This window comes from Ictalurus punctatus, chromosome 24 (genome assembly GCF_001660625.3).
Source record: "Ictalurus punctatus breed USDA103 chromosome 24, Coco_2.0, whole genome shotgun sequence".
Classification (NCBI taxonomy): Eukaryota; Metazoa; Chordata; class Actinopteri; order Siluriformes; family Ictaluridae; genus Ictalurus; species Ictalurus punctatus.
In genome coordinates, this window is record NC_030439.2 from 13,998,596 (window position 1) to 14,018,542 (window position 19,947).

General features: G+C 38.8%; 1 protein-coding gene across 5 annotated transcripts in view; it reads right to left on the bottom strand.

The window, feature by feature from the left end:
- ripor2 (RHO family interacting cell polarization regulator 2) overlaps positions 1-19,947 on the bottom strand; it is a 48,954-nt gene that overhangs the window by 24,006 nt on the left and 5,001 nt on the right. For 2 of the 5 annotated variants that reach the window (XM_017454330.3, XM_017454335.3), the window contains exon 2: positions 1,551-1,671. In XM_017454330.3, coding sequence (XP_017309819.1) covers positions 1,551-1,671 — 121 coding nt within the window. Of the gene's footprint in view, positions 1-1,550; positions 1,672-10,641; positions 10,863-12,822; positions 12,865-14,093; positions 14,271-19,947 lie in introns of those variants that run through there. The other 3 variants (XM_017454333.3, XM_017454331.3, XM_047150545.2) reach the window with 3 other exon arrangements.

Here is a 19,947-nt window from a genome sequence, read left to right on the forward strand (position 1 = left end):
TCTATTCATATACCCAAGGTTGAGGACAAGGATTTTTACATCACGGTTGTAGATCTGGATTGGTATTTAAAACATCAGAAATGTATGTCACATAGTAATATGACAAAGTATTAGCGTCTTCTGCTGTGACAGGATTTTGCCAAATAATAAACAGCTGCATTCCTGAGACTGCATTCCTCATTGCTTTACACACTGATATTTCACTCTGATAAATCTAGGCCACTTTGGTGAGTAAGCACATCCAGTAGCCTAGGGGTCACTTGGCATACTGCCATGCTCAAATAAGCAAGTTACTCACTATTGGTGATTTCATAGTATACAGAGAACACAGACACAGGTCTGCTGTAGCTGGTTAAAATCTGGTTCTCTCTCTGCATGCATATCCAATGCATATGATTAAAAAAAAGCCGTTTTGTCAGCTGCAAAATAATAAAATGACACAAACCATGATTCCCACAATACCTTCTATTAGGGTTGTGTAATACAACCAAAATTTTTTGTTACAATATTTTCAGAATTCTGGATGGTAACAGTATATCTATCACCATATATACATTTTCATGAAATTGTAACCTATCAATTAAGTGCTTTATTCCTCTTATACCATAGCATTTCACCACTGAACCTATTTTATTTAATTAATTAAGCAAATGCTGTAAATTATGTCTGTTTATAGTTTAATTTAATGTTGCAGCTCCTGTGTGAACCAAGTTGGTTCGCTTACGTTATATTGGCTATACATAGTCGTTCTATCATCAGGCTGTTTTTCTCATAAGTTTGTCTTATTACCAAAAAACTACAAAGCATAAAGTTCTCTGTCTTGAAGACTTTCATGAGGCGGAAAAAACTTACTGACCGTTACACAGCACCGACACTAGAGACGTCTTCTTCTATACTTTTAACAAACTTCTCCTTACAGAAACTTAATCATATCCGCGGTTATACATTTTTCCTTGTTAATTTATTAAACAGTTTATTTTTAGTCTTAGATTATATGGAAGGTCTGCCATACAAGTCCCCTGTGTAAGTTGTTACTACAGAAACAATAACGTACAAGAATGAATGCATTGATATAAACCTTGATTTTCCATGCAGTCAGAGCAGCGGTTAGAGAAAATTAACCAACACCTTCTGACCAATCAAAATCAAGGATTCAATTGTGCAGGGGTATATATTTACTTAAAAAGCTTTACAGTCAACAATCAAAAGGTTCTGTGATAAAATCGGTGAAACAGCACTACAAAAATTGCTCAATTATTTTAACAGCCTATCACAAAGTGCATATAAATGACTCTTATTTAAACTATTATTTTCTGACCAGCTCTTTATTTTGTTTGCTTGTCTGAATTTGAGAGACCCACAGTATATGCGTTTTGCCATGTGGTAGCTGAATGTCAAATGATTTGATCTTGATGGATTCAATAGAAATAATTTCTACTGGTAACATATTAGTACCTATGCAATGCCCACCATAGCCTTCTATGTGTAGTAATAAAAACAACAGCTTTGGAAAGGTTAGTGTTTTTGATAAACAGGATGTAAATGCGTACCGTGAGCGTCTCTCTTGCAGCGTGCTGAAGCCAGCAAACGACTGACTCCGGATGATTCCACTGGGCCCTCCTGGAGAGTGTGTGCCAGCCGCCATGATCTCTGGGAAGCGGGAGGAAACTCCTGCAGAGACAGAGAGGTCACAGGGTTAGAAAAAGATCACTACTATAATTAGAGGGGCAAGGTTAGACAGTATACAGGGTTGAGATGGGAGAAGAACATATTTTAAACTGAATTATATGATGTGGAGTAAATTATCATCATATGCAGTATGTTAATAATTTGAATAAACATTTCAGTAGTACTACACGTTTTATTAAGAATTCTTTATTAAGATCTGTTTTAATGTTTGAGTGTAGCCACGCTCAGCTCTCGCTTAACACAAGTCAAAACTGCACTAAAAACACAAACAAAAAAAATGAGTTATTTAATCCTCTAAGCAAATGGAGGCTTTAAATAGCCACTGCAGAGAAAGACGGCGCCATACTGTGTCCAATCAAGTGCTCTTGGAAAAGGCTTGCTGCCTTCTTCAGCTCAAGTAGTGAGGAAGAAAATTTCTGTTTGTCTGTTGCTGTTTCTCTAATCCAAAAATAAGGGCACAAAGACATAGAAGATGAAGAAACAAAATGACTAAATATATTATTATTTTGAGTACCAAAATGTATGTAGTTCATCTGGAACACGATATTATTAAAAATAAATTAATAATAATAATAATCTTCCACCAGATGAGCAGTGTGATCTTCAGCTGTCCTTAGGACATGCAAGACAATTTTCTGAGTCACTAGCTCAGTCAATATAAGGTCAATCATTTCAAAAGGCTAGAAAACTTAAGTAATGACTGTACATCAAATGAGAAAAGGTCATGCATTATATCCATTATTGCAGAGGGAGCAGCTTTGAAAGATGTCCATCATAAAACTCTCAGATTACAAGGTACACTTCATCAAGCTAATTTTCAGCTCATTTGCCTTGGACAAGTCATATATTCTTCTGTATAAAAATCTAAGACCACATGCCATTACATAATGAAAATTCCAGTAAACCAAGGCATTATGGTGTAAAAATATGAGAAACAGCAAAACGACACTCCTGGTTGATAATCACCACGTATTATTATTTTAAAACTGTATATGCACGTATGAATGAATCCAAACCAACTTTGCTAGGGGATCGGTTGCATCCACCAAATGTACCACTTTCTTCTCCACAAACATCTGAAGAAGACAAAGCGGCGGTGTGGCCCTCGGTGCATGCTTGGATGGCTGCTGAATGGAGGTGCCCCTCTCACCACTGAGCCCTGCATGGAGCAGCTTATAAAAAGACCTAAAGATCCGCCTGAGGAGGGATACGTCACCCCTTACTCTTTAGGCCCAACCCTCATCAGCATTCTGACAACAGCAGCATGACACAGAGGTCTGGAGGCCTCTTTGAAGACAGACCGAGAGAAAAGTACAGAGGGGCACACGGAGAACGTTCTTTCCAATCAACAGCAACCAGGTCCTTATGCATCAAACATGATGAGGGTGCAGTATGTAGAGAATGTTTATGTTATGTACATATATTATTGCATTAAATACAGCATATTTTTGCAAATTCAGCAGAAAGTGATTTCTTACACAATGCAACCAGGCTACATTTAGTCCAGCCCTTACTCAGCTCAATGTGGCTCAATAGCTAAACCATGGTGACCAAGCCAGTGAGAACACTGGTTACGTTTACGTGCAAACAATCTTGTCAGTCTGAACATTCATTTAGTTTTTAAGTTGATAGATTCTTGTTGATATATTGATAGTTGATAAATGTTCAATAGATTCTGCATAGGTAGTCATTATGTTATTGTATTTTAGTATAACAGTGAGAAGCTTGCAAGCAGTCAGAGTAACATACATAGTAAATTACTTTAAAACTTTTTACAAAAATAGATTTAATAACTTGTTTAATATGTTTTAATGTTTAAATTCAATTTAAATCATCTCACACCTTTACCCTAATCATTCCCTCCAGGAATTAGCGATTTTGCGATTGCAGAAATGAATGCAAAATCAAGCATACTTTTCAAATGCAATTTCTCAAAAGTACTGCAGATTTGGGCCAAGACGCATCATGTGACGTCATCATAACACACATTCAGCCGAAGTTCTCTTCGATTTGCGTGTGCCGAATATGAGTACAGCTAAAAAGGTCTCATTTACCAACAAACATCACTGCGAAAGTGATGTCATCCAATTGCAAGTTCTTTAATTAAAAAGCCAAACAAAACACAAAAAACACACAAATTGCATTGCAAATTTTGAAGAACAAAAAAAAGAAAAGCTGCAGCAATAATCAAGCATTTTTGGCCACAACAATCACAAAACAATCCTGTAGGGACTGCCTAATTACTGCAAAAATGAATTTATAGATATAGATAAATGTCTCCAAGTCCTCCTTTCCATGTGATATAGCTAGCTAGCTAGTTAACTCTCATTTTTCCACAAATAGACACAAGTGGAAATTCACCATTGGAGTCCTGATTCATGTCATCATATTCTCAGATATTTAACAGGAGATAAAATATACCATAATACGTGCAATTTTGTTCCACAATAGCATTAGCCAAGTTAGCTAAGAGCCAGTAAACCAGGTCGCATTTTCCTAGGTAAACACATGCAGGACTTTAGTATCCAGATCAATTGAACTGTTTATCAGAGAATTTTCTTTCACAGTATCCAAACCTGCCATAATGCTCAAAACTATTCTGTTCATTGATAAAGTAGCAATGCAGGTTCTATGGATAACAGTTCTGGGTGATTGGTCTGATGGTGTGATGATGCCCACCCCACACAGACACACAATTATTTTTAGAAATTGAGTTTAAATTTAAGTATTTTGACCGTGTACAAAAAAAAAAAAAAAAAAAAAAAAATCTCAAATGAGAAAAGATCCTTTGCACCACAGATAGCTACAGTACTATCTAATTTCCATCTGTAATAGGTGGGGGCTTCATATTTTTATAGAGTGGTTACTAAAGACGAACGAATTAATAGAACATAAACTTTGTTTACTCAGAGGAACTGTTTTTGCAACCACTGTGTATTTTTACACGCACACACACAGAATGATCCAAAGATTGCGGAAGTTTACATGGAAATTATTCTTCCATTTAACAGATTATTAAACACATTATTGACATTATTCTGCTCTCCACAGTCACTTTATTCACAGTGAGGTGTGTGCTTGAATGTTTTTCAATGAGATCAAGCCATCAGATTATTAACAGGTTATTAGGGGCAAAAATCATTGAGAGGAACCAAGATTGAAAAAAAAGGAACTTGGCTTGGGGAAAAAAAAAAAAAACACACACATCAACATGAACTACATTAATTTATTACACAAGCAAGCAGATACATGCCTGCACATTTATCCCACTATCTTTCACACACAGAGATATAGACACTCAGTGACTCATGTGGTGGGTATATGTGAAAAACATTAAACTCAGCATTTTAACAGCAGCCTAATTCCATATGCTTGACTAAATGATGTTCCCCTTAGCAACAGCATACAATACACAGTGTGTGGAGTAAAACAACATTGCCATTATGTGGCCTGTGCAGAGACCAGCGCCTCCACCTCCCATTCAGCTCTGAGGCTCTGTTGTCTTCTCTTGCACTCTACTACAGGCAGTGCTAGGTAGGAGGGCCCTTGTGTTTGGGACCTCTCAGACTGCCCTTTGTGTTTCACTCATCCCTTCTGTCTACACACACACACACACACACACACACACACACACACACACACACACACACACACACACACACACACACACACACAGCAATGACTTCATCACCGCTCTCTGTGCCATTTCACAGTAGTGACCCACTGACCACTGTCCTATTTTAACAGTGAGTGATGAAATCTGTCAGTGGCAATGCTGGTCAAAGCTAGGCTGTAATCTTCAGCTACTGTGACATGGTTACTGATCTGCTGACCAGCTACATCCAGAGCTACAGTATTGTGCAAAAGACTTAGGCACATGCAAAAAAATGCTGTAAAGCAAAGATGTCTTCAAAAATAATGAATATCATAATGAGCAGTAAACAGTAATAAATGAAACTAAGTCAATATTTGGTGTGACGACCCTTCGCTTGAAAAAAAAAAATAGTAGTCTCAGGTAGAATGTGTGCCGTTTTAAAAGGAAATGAGCTGTACGTTTTACTGAGCATCTTGCAGAACCAGCTACAGTTCTTCTGGAGACTTTGACTCGCAGCTGCTTCTTATTTTTGACGCAAAACCCAACAGCCTTCATTATGTTGTTTTTTTGTTGTTTTTTTTTGTCTGAAAAGTGGTTTCTTATGTAACATGCTGCTTTCTTTACTGACATACATTTTTCTATAACATTTAATTTTGTCTTGGAAAACTAAGCTTTGAGAATCTATAATGTTTTTGTACTGACTCGATAATGTAGAAGTCACACAATAATAATTTATAACAAAGTTTGTATTTGTAGTAAAAAAAAAAAAAGAAAAAAAAAAGGGGAGGATCTAAGACTTCTGCACAGTACTGAGCATCAATAGTCGGTCCAACATCCAGAAGAAGATAATACACACATCTCTGTACTTCAAAATACTTCTATAATAAATCATCTTTAAATAAATCACAGTGTACACCTTTTTAAACTATTGTTCGTTCTCTCTCTCCAAGATCTACAAAGACTGTCATGTGCTCATCCCTAGACTCTTATTCACAATATGCTCATACTGAACATCACTTCAACACACGTAGTACTGTTTGTCTTTACTCTTCTATACCTGTATACTGTAATGCTTTATAATCACACCCAGAAGAGAACAAGTTCCCATTCAGTTCCTCTCAAGGTTGTTTCCACATGTCAACCCCATGAGTTTTTTCCTTTCTACTGTAGCATCTGGCTTGCACATTAGGGATCCGAATACACAGAAACCCCAGATTCCTGTAAAGCTACTTTGTGACAATATCTGTTGTTAAAAGCACAGTGTATGAACTTAATGAGAAACCAGACTCTGGATACACAGGCTTGAATGGATCATTTGGTTATTTGTGTCAGAGCTACATATAATATTTGACCATCATCATGTCATAAACTCTACAGGTAATCTGTATTCATGTTTCTCAAATGCCTATATATAGCATCGGCCCAACAGCTAATCAAAATTAAGGTACTTTTCCATGCAGCTTTGATGTTACTGCATCAGTAACATCCTGATAGAACATCCCAACCAAGACAACACAGCAACGAGCTATAAAAGCCTTTGGCACTGGCAGAGAATATTAGGTGCAACAATACAAAACATAACAGTATCTCTGAGGAGTCACCGAATTCACATGGAGACACGAGCATGAGAAAAATGAGAAAAATATCGGCCAACCAGTAAGAGTAATGTCACATGGCAGTGTGGAGTTTTAAACATTGCTGGAGAATAAGAAACAATTGTTGGCTGACTGTGGCTCACATGAGGTGGATGCTTGGCTTTGTCTTCAGAGATATTGATATAGTCATGTCAAGCCAGGATATGTTTTCAAAAAGTCTATGAGAAAAAATGTGTTTGAAATGCACAGGTGAGTCTGTAATGTTTAAAAGTATTTCTGGTCCTGCAAATGGATCTGGCCAGTTTCTTCAAGGCTTTTATTTACATATTTGACCCAGAAATTAGCTCCACCTCCTGATGGGACAGCACTGCTCAGTTCTGCGGCTTTAGCTCACTGTCAATATTTTTATTGCGATAGCAATTTGTCTTGCAGCCATGCATAGGGCGCTAAACCCATTTAAAGCAGCAGTTTATCTAAAATAATAAACTCCTCCTTTATATTGACCAACCTAAGAATTCTCTGTCCAAACATCTCAAATCCAGACATCATAAAATCCCATTTGTTTAAATACCAGCCACAGGAAATAGAAACAGAGTCACTACAATGTTATCTAAGGCTGAGTGTAAGCTACTGATACGAGTGCTTTAAATATCATGCCACTTCATATTCCCACTGTAACTGGGCTAGGAGAGCAAAAGGATATGTATAAGTTTGACTCTATTATCTGATGTTGTAAGGCTCAAGAACACACAAGGTTTTGGAGAAGTCCGTGCATGCAGGAAATGCTAGTGGACCGAGTGGAACATGGCTCAATGTGACATGACTATTCCATTCAACTACCATAAAGTGGTAACCTTTACTGTAGAGCTCTGCTTTCAAGACTCACTACTTTGTGGCTTCCAAGAAAGAAAAAGTCATTTAGAAATGGGATTAGAGCAGCTTCAATGCAGTTATGGGGAGTTTTATATAGACAGCTTGCCATGTTGTTTTTGAGGAAGTAAAACATGGATCTAGGTCTTGAGAGAGCTGGGTTTTAAAGTGGGTCATCACTACATATGTGACAGAGAGCAGAGATGACGTGCGTAACAAGGAGCTGCTGGCTTGGTATTGGGCATTATGTGGAAGACCAATATTTATAGAACACACGGATGAGAGAGGCATGTGCAGGGGCTGACATTCCTGTATGCAAGGAGTGTAAGGCAGCAAGAAAATGTGATTCAAACGCAGCTGCTGAGACCATCTGAACCCAACCCTGACTGAACACACCTCCACACACGCAGTCAAGCACAAGGGCAGCCGCTGAAGCTTTACAAATGATCTTCTGACCTAAAATTTACACCTGATGTGATATGAAAGAGATACGTTTGCATATGTACAACAATATCAATGGAACAAGCTGAAGTTAGGTCAACTGTAATTACAACATGACATGGGACAGTGGGACAGTGAACAAACAACTTATTTGTGTCCGTTCCAGTTTCCCATCCCTGGTGGGTATCATGAGCATCAATAGAAAACAAGCACATACATCTACAGGATGCACAATCATTACATTATTTCATATCACAGTGCTGCTGAATGCTTGAATCGGATTGGTCAGAAAGTTTTCAATAATATCTACAACGGCAGCCCTGACTGGCTGGTGAAGGAAAAGATGTTATGCTATGTAACATAAAATGATAACAGCAACTAATCTGCTTTATAAGCATTCAACAACATTAAAAGTATCTGGGCCTGAGCGATATATTGATATAGTGATAAATGATTATGCGATACACTTATCTGAGATATAATTGGTATGGTTTTTAATACATTCTTAATAATTACAAATTAAACAGTACTGAATGTATGCTGTTGATTTGACGTAATTGAATTTATTTATTTTTTTTACTGTTTTGCAATCAGTTTGTTCTTTAATAAAGAAATTGTTAGCATTGGCAAACTGCTGTGGTATAAGAGGAATAAAACACTTCATAGTTGATTATTTTCCTATAATTGCACATATTTTGTTTTATTCCTTAAATTGAATTGAATAATTTGCTATCGAGTGACGCAGTGCCAAGAACAGCAAAAGAAGAAAAGATGAATGAAGAAGAAGAAAAAAAAAGTGAAACACTTTGAAGAACAGTTTCCTCAAATGCTGTGCATCTAAGCTGTGGATATAAAATTTTTGTCTCCTTTTACTAGGCTTACAGTACAAACAATTATTTGCCTAGTCACTGAATTCCTAGATCTGAACCGTGCCATTGACCTAAATGCCCTTTATAGCTGACGCTGAAAGAGACACTTTCAACTTTGAAGTACAGGAAATGAACAATATTAACTGTGCAGGCAGAGAGCCATTCTGGCAGCTCACAGAGAACAAGGCACATTAGGACTTTGGTATGATACACATACTTGTCTGTAGCTCAGCTGGTCTGTGTGTGTGTGTGTGTGTGTGTGTGTGTGTGTGTGTGTGTGTGTGTGTGTGTGTGTGTGTGAGTGAGTGAGTGTGTGTATGTGTATGAGTGAGAGAGAGTGAGAGGTGATTCACTGGACTCTGCTCTGTTCCATTTAATCAAATGGGCATAGCTGGTACATAGACCTAACATGACATTTCCATCCACCAGTATTTAAAACTATTGCTAAGCATTGTGCATGCAGATTAAACATTGCATACTGTTCAGTGACTCTTTTTTTCATAGGTTTTGATTGAGATTTTTTTGTACTTGCAACTTCTGATACCATCAGCAATCAGAAAAAGCTATACGACCATTAAGCCCCTTAAAGCATGCATGTGTGCATGGACTCAAGCTGTGCATTTAGGAAATACTTACACAAGCTAATTTACTCAAAGTAAATGCCATTCCTGTAAATAAGCACTTGTAAATATTGTTAGAAACCAAAAACATTCTGTTGGCTCACAAATGCATCTCTAAATCCACTAATTTCTTACACGCTGCTATGTAGAGAAGCAATAAACAAACAAAATAACTTTTTTTTTTTTTTAAAGTATCAATTTTGGATCATTTAAAGAAAGATGGAGGAGTTGTTGGTGAGCGAGGACTTGCTTGTAGTTCACATTTCTTCTGGCCTGCACAGTCAACTCCATTCGCCTATCCCTTCTACAGCTGTCATATTATAGCTGTGCATCTCGTCTCTCCAGAGAGACACAGCACCTCCTCTCTTTAAAGACAACTCAGTCTTCAAAAGCTGATTATACATCTCAGTAGTCCCGCATCTAATAAGTCATCAGGCATATAAAGAAGAAATCACAAATAGTCTCATGGTCAACTCCAGTCCACTTACACAAATGCTCAGACAAAAAAAAAAAAAAACAACACAATTCTGAGATACAGATGCTCCCAGACGTCTTCTAAGCTCTTTTATATTAGGAACATGGCTACTTCTCAATTTTAACCTAAAAAAAATAAAAAAAAATGGATGAGTGCTAGATTCACACCCAGTACCATTGGCATCCCATATAGGGTGTACTTCTGCTTCACGCCCAGTGTTCAAGGGATTGACTGCAACCCTGTTCAGAATAAAGCAGTTAGTGACGATGAATGAATGAAACACTTGCATCTGAAACTCTGAACAGAGAAGCAGCAAATTAACCCAAAAAGAATTCAGTTCCCTCACTGGGCCAACCTTGCCCATGTACAGCTGATCATCACTGGTAAAGCACAACTCGGGAAACATTTAAACATCCAGCTTATCACTGTAAAAGAGAAATGTATTGAACGTCTATTACTGCTGGAAGATTATTAAAAATGTGCTCACTTTCTCCAGATGGTCTGTTAATCAGGAGGATTATAGAGCAGCCCCTTGCTGTCCAGTGCCACTGTCAAATCAGATCATCTGAATACAGTGAAAGGAAAATAAAGAAGAAACCCTCAGAGACCCGCAACACATTCTCAGCCCAGCACCTGCTCCATCCACTTAAGTCACAGAGCACGCTCACAAAAATCAGCAGAATATAATCACGACAAAAACGAGGTTAATCCTTGAAGGATGCTCCTTTCCTGTTCATCACACAAGTAGGAACATAATGATACTGCATTGGAGTAAATTAAATAATGAACACCTTCTGACCAATCAGATTTAAGAAGTTGAACAGTTCTGTGGTATAATAAAAAAATCTAAAAGTTGATTGAAGGCATGCTCCAATAAACAATTTAAGTGTGTTAACAACTGCCAAATTTAGACAAGGAGGAAAAATCAAAAACAAAAACAACAAATTTAAGCTCAGAGCTTAAAACCAGGAATAGTGACCCCATCAAATTACAATATAGTGCAAAATGCTGCTAGATTAGGATTAAGAGGCAGAGAAGCCAAAGCTTATACACTGTACTCTTGGAAGGTCTGACACTACAGCAATCATGCAACCCTCACCTGTAATTCACCATGCTGATTTAATATCACTGTCATTACAGTGATGCTGAGCAACACACTGCAGGTCTCATCATGACTGCAGGACAGCTGAGGATAAAAGGTCTGACGTCTGCTTTCATCCCCCACTCAAATCTTCCAATTAACCACAGCCCTTCCAGAGAATCTCAAATATCTCTCCATTTACCCATCCCCCCCAAATGCTCCCCTGCCTCCATCTCTCCTAAAATACCCCTCCTCACACCCTCAGGGCCAAGCTCTCCAACTGGGATTTGTCCAGACAAGAGCAGACTCAGTGGCAGTTTAAATACAGATAACTCAGACAGGACTCAGTAATAAATCACACTTCAATCTCTCTGCATGAAACACAGAGGATGCAGCTGGACAGAGCTGGACAATGGTGGAAGTTTTTCATTTCAGCTTTATCTTGGCTCATCTTATTTTTGGGTGAATGTGGGTGATAGCTGCCATACAATGCTGGCCACCAAATATTGGAAGCAAAGCTGAGAAAGCTGATCTTCCCTTGAACCACTTACTTTCTAGCACATATGCATGTACAGCCCCTGAAGGTCAGGTCTTGAAAAGATAGAACAGCTCAGAAATTCAGGAAGTCTTACAGAAAGCATGCATACAATCACTAAACTATCTTAAAGAGCAACTCCAAGAACCTATATTCCTTCTGTCATCGCCTTCGTCAACGTTCTGCATCACCACTGGCTGGACGTGGTGATAATCCCTGCTGGAACGACCACAGAAGTACTTAATAATAGAAAGTCTTCATTTCATTTCAACATTTACCTTACACTCAATGTTGATGCATTTTGTCCATATCCTGCATTTAGAGGAAAAAGGACCTAGAAACCATCAAATGGGGGATAAAAAGCCTTAAAACAGTCCCACAGCTATAAACTTATTATACAACAATGCTGTTTAATTCTCAACAAGCTGTGTGGGATTTTTTTTTTTTTTTTTTTTTTAAAGAGAGAGGCTGGTAAGGAGATGACTGTTTATAGCTGCCATAACGTTACTGATAACTGGAACTAACTTGTTTCACAGACGATTCTATGACAATAAATGTAACTATAAACTATAAGTGTCATTCTTTAATTTTTAAAACACCTGAGAAAGAAAATACTACGGGATGAACTATTATAGGAAAGAAATCAACTCGTCACCCTGATACTTTTCAGATAACAGCATGCCCCCGTAATATTTTATAGATAAGCATGTTTGTGTCAGACTCACATCCACAGTGATGTGCTTCAACAGCTTGTCAATCAACTAAGCTGCACCATGAGTTCATTGAGACATTACAACATGTGTAACATCAATTTAGGGAGATATGCTAGTAAAGGTACTTTTTTTTTTTGGCTACATGTTTAAAAAAATAACCCATGGTAACCTGCTCATACAGGACACATAACAAAAGAATGACAATTTGTCTCATTCACTATCTCAAGCACTGATTTAACACTATCTATGAGACACAGAAGGATATCAGTTATCAGAAAGACCCACTGTGCCCAGCGTTGCATTGCATCAAGACAACAAATGAAACATAGCCTGACTCACTTCATTCCTGCCCACTGGCACAGATCTTCATCACGCTTTTTTCTGAAAAATGTCAAAGAACAGTTACTAACATGTTCTAATGTGGGTTACATGGCATGGCATGGCATAGAGTGGAAGAGACTGCAGAGAGAAAATGTAAGCAGGGGAAAAACACAGAGTCTGATACAGAAAAAGTAGGAAAGCGAAACAGAGAGACAGAGCTGATGGGATTTGTCTGTGGCAGAGGCCATGTTGGCAGCGCGTTAGGTCTTGGCATGGTCTTGTAAATGTCTTATGAAATGCCTTCCAGAAGAAGCCACTCTAGTTTGACCAATGGAGGAAATCAGGAGCATTTACCTATATCAAAGCAAGAGTGTTGTTGATTTTCACAAACCTCGAGATGTAGGCCATTTTCCTTTTCAACCACTTCTGTTTTTCAACAGACGACAATAACTTAAATTACAGTACAGTTCAGAGCTCTGCAAAATTACTGTAATCATTTACAACAGATGCAAAGCTCTCAGGCAGAACAAATGAGACTTTTTCTCAGCGCGAACCTGACTCGCATTTGATAAGGACGTATATGGATGAAAAAAATAGGACATTGATATTGTAATCATTTCTTGGAAGACATTTATACAAACTTGCATCACAGTTAAAGCCTTGCTTACATGTTTCTAGGGATGATGCCAATGCCAAAACACACAGACAACTTCTGTATGCTCTGTAACTGCTCAGAGTTTTCACAGAACACAATAAAACAATGCAGTTTATTTACAGCTGGTTGCGGTGTCAGTATTTTAAAGGTTATTATTGCAATATAAACGATATATTGAGCAGACGTGGTACATTCATATTAGAGATCAGGCACAGGGGTCTGTGGCTCTTCTTCTGAGCTGTTTACAGGGGAATGACTGACACCACCTGCGTGAAGAAACCAATCAGCGCCTGAAAGGAAAGAATAACCCGAAATGTTGTGCCATTTCGGATTATACGGACAAATAACGCGAAAATAAACAAATTCGCCCGTCTTTACTCTTTCAGTAATGTTTCCTTTGGACGCTATTAATAGATTAATAGAAAACAACAGTGCAGGAAGACGGTCTGTCAGTATGCGCGCGCTGTTGGGAAGTAACTAACCGAACTAATAAACAAATAACTAATAAGAACTATCCGGATTATTTATATCCTACAGAATAAATAAATACATTTAAAAAACTCATGATGCCTATCAAAGAACCCGCTGCATTATTACAGCCTGCACTATGATTCTGAGTAGTGTAAATACTCACCGCACTGCAAAGAAAAACCCTTATTCCAGTTAAATCCTGTTCACGCGACCCTCCATCAGAGATCCACCGGTGAGATTCATTCAAATCATCCTCAACTCAGCGACTCTGAATGATGACACCACCGAGACGATAGCTTCCGATCCAAACTCGTGTGTAATCCCAGTTTAGATTTGTATCAACCACCGCCCCTTCAGCGCCGACTGACCAATCAAGAGCGCCGACTGTATAAGTGGGCGGGGTCTACACGCTTCCCTCATAAATATTGTACCTAAATGTTAAGTCTTAAAATGCGTGTACCCAAGTACATGTGTACATGTGTCTGTAGCCCAGGGTTAGTTCGATATTTACTCAGCTGTCCTGGTTAACATGGATCACGCATGCAGCCAGGCTATAAAAATAATAAAGTCTTTATTGGTAGCATATAGAGTAGAGCACAGTGAAATTGTTTTCTTCACATACCCCAGCCTGTCAGGAAGCTGGGGTCAGAGCACAGAGTCAGTCATGATACAGTGCCCCCTGGAGCAGAGAGGATTAAGGGCCTTACTCAAGGGCCCAACAGTGGCAGCTTAGCAGTGCTGGGACTTGAACCCCTGACCTTCCAATCAGTAACCCAGAGCCTTAACCGCTAAGCCACCACTGGTCTTATTAAAAAAATAATAATATAATAATAATCTGTTCCAGCTCTCTCAATCATGTGCACAAAAATAGCTCTGTTACAGAAGTCTACATGGAGAAGAATGCAAGTTACTAACCAGCTGACCAGTTTTAACACAGGAACAATAGTGGCAGTCGTTCAGAGCAAATTTAGGTCACAATGCATGCATGAGGATTTTTATGAAACTGTGGCAATTCACTCTGCTCAAGATGTTTGTACACCAGGAATGTAGACACAAACAGCAATGGCAAAATAAGCCTTGCCACCCAATTCTAACCTCAGTTTATCACTGACAGGTTTATTACTCTTACACAATTCATATGTCATGATGATTCTGTTCATTTGTGGGCATGATTCACATACACATTCCACCTAGGGGAAATTTAGCATAGCCAATCCACCTACTGGCTTGTTTTTAGGAGGCGATTGGAAAACAAAGAACCTAGAGGTAACCCACGTGGACTCAAGGAGTACAGACAGACAGTAACCCGAGCTCAGGATCCAACTGTGGACCCTGGAGCTGTGAGGTGGCAATGCTACCCGCTGCAACATCATGCCACCCATATGGTGGATAGGCCTGATAAAAAGGGGCAATGAATGAGGTACAAGCTAGATAAGCTATAGATGCTGAAGAGATCTCTTTTCTTTTTGCATGCATGAAATATTCAGAGTGATTTCATAGTGAAATCAGAGCAACCACATTAAAGTTTAAGCACCTGTATTGTCTTGCTTCTTCATAACCTGCTCACACTTCCACCTCAAGGCTGTAACTTTGGTTTGGACCTGACTGGAGTTCAAAATAAATAAATAATAATAAAAAAATAATAAACAACAACAAAAAAAACAGACATGGCCTTTTAATTTGCGTGCTGTACTTCAGTCCAGAAAGCAAAGAGAATACATGTAGTCAGCCTTGGGCAGTGCAGCACAGATACCTCCACGTGCCTCTTCTTTCAGCTGCTGTAAAACTTATCCTGTAATTATGGCTGTCATCAGCAGCCCCCAAACTAGCACCTATGTTTACCTGCACATAAACAGCAATCACGCCTCAAACATCTTTAGACAAAACTAGATCTCTACTGTTATACTGGACCTTCAAAATGGATATCTTTCTAGGTCTTGATTCAAGCCTTTACAAAATATTTTTAGGTTCTGATTCTCCATAATATCATACCAGTGAGGGATGAAAATAACACCCAGGACACAAGGTATTATTTTGATTCAGGGATGTCAGTAGTTCTTTCAAACTGCAATGGTTCTTCTTCACTAGAATTATGGGGTTGAGTTACAGAAACATTAACATGGTGGTGATGGTGAAAGCTACGTGCCAGCATCTTCTTGTCCTACAGTCATGACATTCTGGCTCAATAAACAGTGGTCAAGAGAGCAAAATTACCCATGCTATCTGGGTGGGAGGGATGGAATACTCACTCCCCTGTCAAGCACAGCAACACTAACCAGTTGTGGGCGTCTGTGAGCTCATGTATGCATAAGAGAGCAGATGCATAAGATGAGCGATTTCCTCCGATTGTGTTACCCTACAGAAGCTCAAAAAGATGTGGTTGGTTGGCTTCACATGTCTTGGAGGAAGCACGTGCTAGCCTTCACCTTCCCTGATTGGTTGCTATCGTACTGTATGGTAGGGATAAGCTGGTTGGTGGGTTGAGTGAATTCAGAGGTGACCAAATTGGGAAGAAAATTGATATATTAAGGACACAAGTTTCTCTAGATCTATTTTGTGGCCATCATATATATCTAATGGCAACTAATGTATTTTAAAATGAAAGAGGAAATCAGGTGACTTCAACTACTGTGGCCACAGAAACCAGAACATAGAGATGATTGAAGTAAATTTTAATTAAAGACGTAATTTTATCAATCTTTGAATGATGAATAAAAACATACTGGAGTATCTAGCAGTGTGACACGGAAATACCATTAGCCCCCATCACCTTCTCAAATTCTCGAAGTGAATAGACTCCTTTACTTGTTCCTACCAAATAATTAACTGGAGGCCACATATTAAGTAATATTAACATATTACGTTTTGGGCTCAAGTTCATATAATTTGTGGTCATGCAATGCTTAGGCTTCAAAATATTGACTTCTGGCCTTAGTATATTAATTCGTGGCTATGCTTTATTAAAAATAACCAATTTCTCAATAAACACACACACACACACACACACACACACACACACACACACACACACACACACACACACACACACACACACACACACACACACACACTATAGGTTCCTCACCACTTCAAAATGCCTTTTACCTGAACATTTTTCTGCACAAGTACCCTCTTAAATATATACATATTGTATATGGATCAAAGGTGCAATACAAATGATTAATATGCATAAAAATTACTTGTTTTGACTCTACTCTTACTTCTCTATTCTCTTATTAAGGGAGAATAAAATATTAAGGGAAAAATAAAGTTATAAAGTGCAACATTCATCAGTCAAACTTTGTAGAGCCCAGGAGCTTTTCATACAATTCATATTTGATTGTTGCTGAACAATTTCTGTAAATACTTGAAAATGAAAACACATCACAATATACAAAACAATATTATCAAAGTTCAAGAAAATTGGATCTTGTCTCTAAGATGTGGATTCCACAAAATTGTCAACCTTTACCAGCCTCAAACACACGGTTTTGACAATCGAGACTCATCCGACATCACTTTCTGACGTTTTAACTGACTTCTTATTCAGTTTGAAATCTGAAGGTAAACATTTCATTGCATTTTGAAAGACTGATCCAAAACCTTCATCCAAAAATGAATTCTAGCATTTAAATTTGATCATGTAGTTATATACAAATGTCCAATTTGTGTAATCACACATTAGATAATTATAGACAAGTTTATACAGTTGAAGGCATATCATCAAAACCTCAGATGTTTGACTGCTACTGTGTGTACGTATGTACAAAAATTAAATCCTCATTCATTTCATAATAAAAGTTCTTCAAAGCTAGAAAACCATGCCTACCCTGATGGCTGTGTATATTTTCACTGGCAGCACGCTTACACGCTTAGGCTTACAGTAGTTAGATTATGCCTTAAACACACATATCCTGCCCTTGGTCTTAATAACAGACTCAACTGTAGGTAGCGGTCCAGGCCGCCCACCCAGCACAGCTGCTTGTATAGTCCTCGCCAGGTGTTCAGCTGTGTGTGTGAGCTGATGTTTGTGTTATGGGCTCTCGGTTGGTCTAGGATCAGTGGCGCAGCAATTGTGGTTGTGTGTTTGACAATAATGGTGAACGTAAGAACATAAGAGGCAGTTCCTGGATCTGTGCGACAACTACATTGTCTTTCATCGCTACTGATTCTGATCAGCCGCTTGCACTCTGTAATTATTGCGAGGCCTCACAACCTATGAGGAAGAAGCTCTGCTTAGCAGTCATCAGCATGGCTGTGTTTTACTCTCAACATGATTTCTTTTCACCCACTGTAAAGAAAAAAATAAATGTAGCCTTGTGTTGGTGGAAAGCTTGGCTCATTTGGACTAAAGTAGGTCAAATGGGTACTTGTGTCATCAGGCAGTGAGACAAAAGTGCCATGCAGTCTACGTGGCACAAATCCGAAAAGGATGGCCTCCGGTGATAACAAAATTCTGCATCATCTACTCTATGACAGTGGAATCTATAGCAGAGAGGTCTTTCTAAAATCCAGTTTCACTAACCAAACATGTTATGCAAGGAAACATCATGCCTCCTCCTCTCTTTCTGTTCCTCACTGTTTCTGCCCAGTCTAAGCAATGCTTTACTTGTTCTCTGTGCCTAGGGCAGTGTGTCCCAAGCTGACGTGACCAGATCATGTCTTTCTGACATAAACTCATCCCAGGCCTCAGGGAACATCACAGATGACCCATGCATGAACTCTGGAAAAGGAACAAAACATACCATCATGTGCAGATGCCTGACTAGAAGTTAAATGGAGTTAAATGCTGAGATGCATGCCTTTTACTCAAGGCTCTTACCTAAAAAGTGGAAAGAGCAATTATAAACCACTTCATGCAAGTGCTCAGATTCTATAATGATGGATTATACATTGGTATCCTGGGCCATTGTAAAGTAAGGAACCAGAATGATTTAGGGGCCCCCTATGATTGACACATGGGAAAACTGGACAAAACAAACAACAACAAAAAAATTAACCATTAATTCATGTTGTAAAATTACAGCTAGGACACAATACTCTTTAGAGCAAGTTTTTCCAGTTTGAAAAGTGGGAGATTAGGAATTTTGAATGTGGAAGTAATTTTTTGAATGATTGGGTGGGTGGGCTGATTTATTTATTTATTTATTTATTTATTTTGTTTCAACCACGAGTCTAGACTATAATTAACCTACACTATCTAACTAAAGCTACTAGTGTACATGTAATACGATTGCTCATAGAGGGGATTCCCAATGCATTTAATGCATGCTTTGACAGAAAACTGAAGGATGTAAATATGCCACTGATACAAAATTCAGAGGCTGAGAAATGAATTTATCTGTTCATCCATCTTCACTAACCACTTTCTCCTGTTTCAGAGCCATGGAGGATCCAGACACTGTCTTGGGAACACTGGGTGCAAGGCTGGATAAGACTTACATTCATTGACACTTAAGGGAATTTTAGAGACGCTAATTCACCTACTGATATGTTTTTGGGAGGTGGGAGGAAACCGGAGTATCCAGAGGACACCCTCACAGCCACTTGAGAGACATGAGAACTGGAAACTACAAGCAAACAGTAACTGGAGCTCAGAAGCAAACCCTGGATCCTGGAGCTGTGAGGCAAGAACACTTCCTGAGATTTTTAATAATGTGTTTTAAGTTTTATGCTGGCCTGCACTTTAAGGCAGAAATCTTGAGGGTCTATCGTCACCCATGGTGGTGCCACTTAAAAATCATTAGTGTGGGAATAGTATAATAGGCTGAATAGTGCATTGAGGCAGTGGTGGCTTTGGCAGGGGCAGCTTGGCAGTTATGGCTCTGGGTTACCGATCGGAAGGTTTGGGGTTCAAGCCCCAGCACTGCCAAGCTACCACTGTTGGGCCCCTGAGCAAGACCCTTAACCCTCTCTGCTCCAGGGGCACTGTATCATGGCTGACCCTGTGCTCTGACCCCAGCTTCCTGACATGCTGGGCTACGCAAAGCAAAAAATTTCACTATGTATATGTGACC